The sequence below is a fragment of the Sphaeramia orbicularis genome, chromosome 3 (genome assembly GCF_902148855.1).
Source record: "Sphaeramia orbicularis chromosome 3, fSphaOr1.1, whole genome shotgun sequence".
NCBI lineage: Eukaryota > Metazoa > Chordata > Actinopteri > Kurtiformes > Apogonidae > Sphaeramia > Sphaeramia orbicularis.
The window spans coordinates 53,037,142-53,042,736 of record NC_043959.1 but is presented as its reverse complement, the minus strand read 5'-3'; the positions used below and the strand labels follow the sequence as shown (position 1 = coordinate 53,042,736).

The 5,595-nt window shown below is 39.6% G+C and overlaps 1 protein-coding gene across 2 annotated transcripts; it reads right to left on the bottom strand.

The window, feature by feature from the left end:
* Nucleotides 1-1,430: 1,430 nt before the first annotated feature.
* LOC115417087 (BTB/POZ domain-containing protein KCTD12-like) lies at nucleotides 1,431-3,610 on the bottom strand. 2 transcript variants are annotated; one of them, XR_003935081.1, is made up of 2 exons: nucleotides 2,666-3,610; nucleotides 2,118-2,133 (listed from the first exon to the last, which is right to left on the bottom strand). XR_003935081.1 is itself a non-coding variant. In XM_030131061.1 (1 exon), exon 1 carries the CDS (start codon nucleotides 3,537-3,539, stop codon nucleotides 2,739-2,741), a length of 801 nt encoding a protein of 266 aa, XP_029986921.1. In that variant the 5' UTR covers nucleotides 3,540-3,610; the 3' UTR covers nucleotides 1,431-2,738. The 2 variants fall into 2 exon arrangements, 1 of the variants encoding a protein (XP_029986921.1); XM_030131061.1 differs by having other exon boundaries at nucleotides 1,431-3,610.
* Between the last annotated feature and the right edge of the window lie 1,985 nt (nucleotides 3,611-5,595).

The window sequence follows — 5,595 nt, the reverse complement described above, 5'->3', positions numbered from 1 at the left end:
TCAGATGCGTCTTTATTTCTTGTGTTTCAGTTGAAGACGACAGTGAGCTCAGTGTTGCATGTTTCTGTGGATGAGTGCAGGAAGACATTGGGTCGATCCTTCCATTTTCCTGTCCAGATGGCAGCGTCAGCTGACAGCAGATACGACATCTCTTGTGTAGTCATGTCTATCTTTGAAGCTCTTATGAAGCTCCTTGGTAGCAGAAGTGTGTGTGGGAGGTAGGGTTGTTGGAGGTTTGCATACACATGTGCATGTGTGCTTATTCTTGTGCTTGTTGGTGTATATTATGGTGTTTGTATACACCGTACAAATTAGGGACCTACAGCTTTTGTCATACATTTATATTCATTGTGCATTCTAATACAGCCTACACAAAGTCATTTTGTATTAGACCCGATGCTGGGATAGCTTGGACTTACACCCCTGGATCCCACAAAGGAACAGACATTTGATTACTGTACTTGTCAGCCAAAGAGAAATCCCACCTCCTCCTCCTCCTCCTCCTTCTTCCCTTACTGCCCAGGGGAGATAACACAGCCATTCTGTGCTGGAGAGAAAAACACTCTTTTCCAGATCAGCTACTGACTATCCACACTGGTTTTAGATACAATTTGTTGACACTTATTTTAACTGCAGTTGAAACTGGACATAAAACAGACAGTTTCCCAGACGTACATTAACTGTAGGTGGAGACCTAAAAAGGAACCCGATGGAAATCTCCACTGAAAGAAGTCTGAGCCTGGGCTTCATCTATTCATCTGGAAACTGAACCAAACTCTAATAAAGTAACAACTTTATTTAGTGAAATAAAACTTTAGAAGAATAAAAACGACTAAGATCTGTAATAAACTGGATCTTGTTTTAGTTAAAATTCTGTTTAATGTCCAGAACTCTTTGTTAAGGTTAGTGTTTTGCTTTAAGCAGACCTTGTGTATAACTTTGTCTCTTCACTTCCATGTGACTTCTTGCCATATTGCGGTTGACATAGAAAAGCTTGGCAGTTGGCACTTTAATTTGTGATGTTATTGCACCTCTTGATGAAGGAGCAGTTATGATGTTCAAAATGTGGCATTTAGTACGTTTTAAAAATAACGTAGTTGACGTAGCTGAGGTCCATGTGGCTTTACAGCTCAGTGAGGTCATCCCTCTGAAGTGCATCCATACTTGTTCTTACCAATCATTTAATAGCCGACGTCACTGGGGAACACAGTTACACAATGATTAAGGAGTATATCAATAAAAATGTGTGAAATGAATTCAAACAGTCCAGATGAGACATGGCTGTAAACCTCCAAAGTGTCTTTATCTAAGACTGTGGTAAGAATTTATGTTTGTATATAAAAGAGAAGCGGCTGTGTTTGGGCAACACATAAATCTGCTTTAACACTCTCAATTGTTTTCACAGTAAACTCAGTCAGCAGTGAGTTGGATAGTGTTTCAGTGTCACACTTTATTTGCAATAGATTAATTATGAAGAGAAACAATGACATTAGCGTATAGATGGTACATAACATAAAAAGTGTAAAAAAAAAAAAAAAAAAAAAAAGAAAAAAGGAAATGTGTAATCTTGATAGCAGTGAAACAGCATGTGTGCTCAGTATAATCCAATTAAATGAAAACACATAGTACGAAGAAGTAATTCATAGTCTGTTTTACTCAACCCTATAATTAGAGAACTTACAAAAATAAGGACCAAAAGACAGAAGGCTATATATAAACAGTAGCCTTCAAATGTCGTAGTTAATGTTCTGGTCTCACATTACTGACACCAGTAAGTGTATGCATACAGATAAGAATCAAAGAAACCAGCTCCGAGACATTATTCTGAGTAACTGCTGCTGTCACCCATCTGAAAACAAAACAGTCTTTGTGAACATTGTAAAGGTTATGGGGCCGATAGGGCCATAAAAATAACCAAGCTAGGACCCAGTGACATATCAGACAAGACATTTTGTCTTTGCTGTTCACTAACCAATGAGATAAATGTTAAAAGAAAGTCCTCCTCCTCCTCCTCCTAGATATGAGAGGAGAAAATGGCAGAAAAGTTTATTCTGCCTGCAGCCTAAAGCCACAGAAGACAGTAAATTAGAGTAGGAATAAAAACAACAACAAATTTAAGACTGTGCTGTCAGTAGTCGCTTTTCCATTGGACATCTGCGCAAAACTTTACAGATAGTTACTAAATGTTGAAAAAACAGAAGTGCATAATGTTCGTTTTTCCATTAAATCATAAATGGGATGATTTGTTTGTTTATTTATTATCGCGAGATGAGCCGAGAAGTCATTCCAGAAACATGGCGACGAACTTAAATATGGTGATTTACAGATATATTCATTATTATTATTATCATTATATATTACCCCTCTATCTCATACTAAATTAGGTTTTGAGTTTCCTGATGCATCCACTCATATCGCGACATGTTTCTTCTTCGCTTGTTGTAACATCCGTTTTTTTCACCTGACTAGTTGCAGAAAAGGTCTTTCCATTGCAGTTTTGTGTAATATATCATTTGTGCTATGCCCGAAAAGCCACCTCTTGCCAACGCAAAAACTTTTAATCGAAAAATGAGACTTTTGGCAAAATTATCGTTTTTCCATTAGGTAAATTTTTAAGCGTAAGTTATATTTGTGCAGTTTAAGGGTCAATGGTAAAGCGACTAGTGTCATATATGAAAATACACTGTTTGACTTGTTGCTTCCCTGTGAACCCCCCTCACCCCCCCAGAGTGCAGGTCTCATCGGCTGAACACATACTCGGTGTAGCTGGTCCACAGTTTGTCTTCCCCCGGGTCACTGCTGCCATATGAGCAGGTCCCGGTGGAGTTGCAGGCCACCATGTGGAAGCCAGCCTCGGCCAGTCGGTCAAACGCCTGCTCCAGGAAGTTGTACTTTAGGTAGTACCTGGAGGTGTACTTGTCCGGGGGTCGGTCCGGGTCTCGGCTCTCATTCAGGGTGTCTCCAAACACCTCTTTCGCCAGTGAAATCTTGCTGCACACGGTTATTCTGGCCACTCGTCGGAATTTGGCGTCTGCCTGGATGTCTCTCCCGATAGTGTAGCTGCCTCTGTATCCGACGGTGACGTACCCCGCGCCGGCCCCCGGGGAGCGCAGGGCCCGGTCAGAGGTGGAGGTGGAGGTGGAGGTGGCCGGGCTGCTGAGCTCTGCCTCCTCCGCTCCACTGTCTTCCGTACAGGACGAGTTGTCTTTACTGTCCCCGGCCAGGCGCCTCGACAGCTCCGGCAGTCTGAAGTAGTCCGCCTCCCTCTGCAGCCTCCTTCTTTCTTTAAAAAACTCTGGAAGAAAAAGCTCCGAGTCCCGCAAGTAGTCCAGGATGTACCGGAAAAGAAAGCCGTCCCGGTCGAAGAAGAAGCGGCCTTTCCCGTCTTTGGGCAGATCCTCCGGGGAGCCCTCCGTAAACCGGGTCCACAGCAGAGAGTTGGGGACCGACGTGAGGGTTTCCAGCCGGGTCACGTACACCTGTCCACCCACGTTGAGCTCCACTATTTCGGGGAAACTTTGTGCTCCGGTTTGGGCCATGTCTGCCTGTGTGTGTTTGTGTGGAGGTGGTGGTGCCCACAGAGGGATGGATGGGTGTTTGGGGAGTCTCCACGGTTCAGGAATGTTTATATGGGTTTGTCTGAGTGGGAGGAGGAGAAAGAGAAGGACGGCTGAGTATTAACTGTTCCCTGGACGGTTTTGACACTTTGATGATAGTGATGTGACGTTCACGTACGAATCGAATCTTTTGAACGGCTCTTTGACATGAACGATTCTTTGTAAAGAGCCGTTCATTTTTTCATTCGTTCATGTTTTTTTTTTTTTTGTTTTGTTTTGTTTTTTTTTTAAGGAGGGAGTGTCCGACTGCCTGTCAATTTACCAACATATTGTTCTTGTTCTGAGAGTTGCACTATCGTTCTGGTATTTAACCCTTTCATTCATACAGGGGTTGGACAAAATAATGGAAACACCTTAAAAAATCAACAAAATATAATTTAATATGGTGTAGGTCCGCCTTTTGTGGCAATTACAGCCTCAATTCTCCAAGGTATTGATTCATACAACTTGTGAATTGTTTCCAAAGGAATTTTAAGCCATTCTTCAGTTAGAATACCCTCCAACTCTTTTAGAGACGATGGCGGTGGAAATCGACGTCTTACTTGAATCTCTAAAACTGACCATAAATGCTCAATAATGTTGAGGTCTGGGGACTGTGCCGGCCATACGAGATGCTCAACTTCATTAGAATGTTCCTCATGCCATTCTTTAACAATTCTAGCTGTATGGATTGGGGCATTATCATCTTGAGGTGAAGGTGTTTCCATTACTTTGTCCAACCCCTGTAGGTCACTACAGTGGACAGTTCTTCTCCAGCTGTTCTCTTGCACATTCATGGGTTTTGTTGTTTTAGTTTCATATCAGCCAACACAGTGGACACTTACGCATTATCTCATACCTTAGACCATTACTGTAACTTTGCTGTTCTTGTAAACCTAATCTGCACTAACATTTTTTAGTGTAAATCAATTGTTATTTGTTAGACAAGAAGGTTTTTTTGTTTGTTTTTTTTTGCATATTATCTCCATGAAGTGAGTAATTACTAGCATTAGAATATGTTAAAATGTCAGAAGACATCAGATTAGCAGCCTTAAAAATGTTTTTATTTCATTGTTTTCAAATCACTTTCTGATATTGGGTTTTAAACACGTTTCTTTACTTCAAAAATTAAATGCATGGATATTTTTGGAACTCGTTAGAAAAAAAAAAAAAACTCGATCACATTGTTTTTTTCATGCCTAATGAGGAATAAAAACACAGAAGAAAAAAATCTTGGCTAAGGTTCTCACAATTAGTGCATGAAAGGGTTAAGTAATTGCAGTGATTAACCCTTTCATGCATGAATTATGAGAATCTTAATCAAGATTTTTTTTCTTGAGTGTTTTTATTCCTCTTTAGACATGAAAAAAACAGTGCGATTGAATTTTTTTATGAATCTATTTTTCATGGAATTACAACAATGTCCACTCAGCTGGATGGCATGTGTTAAATTTTTGAAGCAAAGACACGTATATTTAAAATCCATCATCATAAAGTGATATATTGGGTGAAAACTATGAAATAAAAACATTTTTAATGCAGCTAATCTGATGTTTTCTCACTTTTTGTCATATTCTAATACTAGTTATGGAGATAATACGCAAAAAAAAAAAAAACTTTTTTTTTTGAGAAAATTAGCAGTTGATTTACATTCAAAAATGTTAGTGCATATCAGGTTTATTAAGAACAGCAAAGTTACATTAATGGTCTGAATATCAGTGTAGATGATGCATGAGCGTCCACTGTGTTGGTTGATATCCTCTTGAGATCCAGTAAAGTGAAAATCTTTAGCTTTTTTTACGTTAAACAGTCATCTTATTTGGAAACTGCATAATGCAACAGTTTTTTTAGATGCATTTTTAAAATTATATTCACTTATTTATTTTTTAATGGAATGTCCTTTGCAATGAGCAGCATTTTTCTTAAATTATTATTGAAACTGTCAAACTTTAGTCCCCTACAGAGGAAAAAAATGCATTGCTGGGTCTCAGGAGGACAT

Excerpts from the sequence above, each read along its gene's own strand:
- LOC115417087 (XM_030131061.1), bottom strand. The coding sequence starts at position 3,539 with ATGGCCCAAACCGGAGCACAAAGTTTCCCCGAAATAGTGGAGCTCAAC.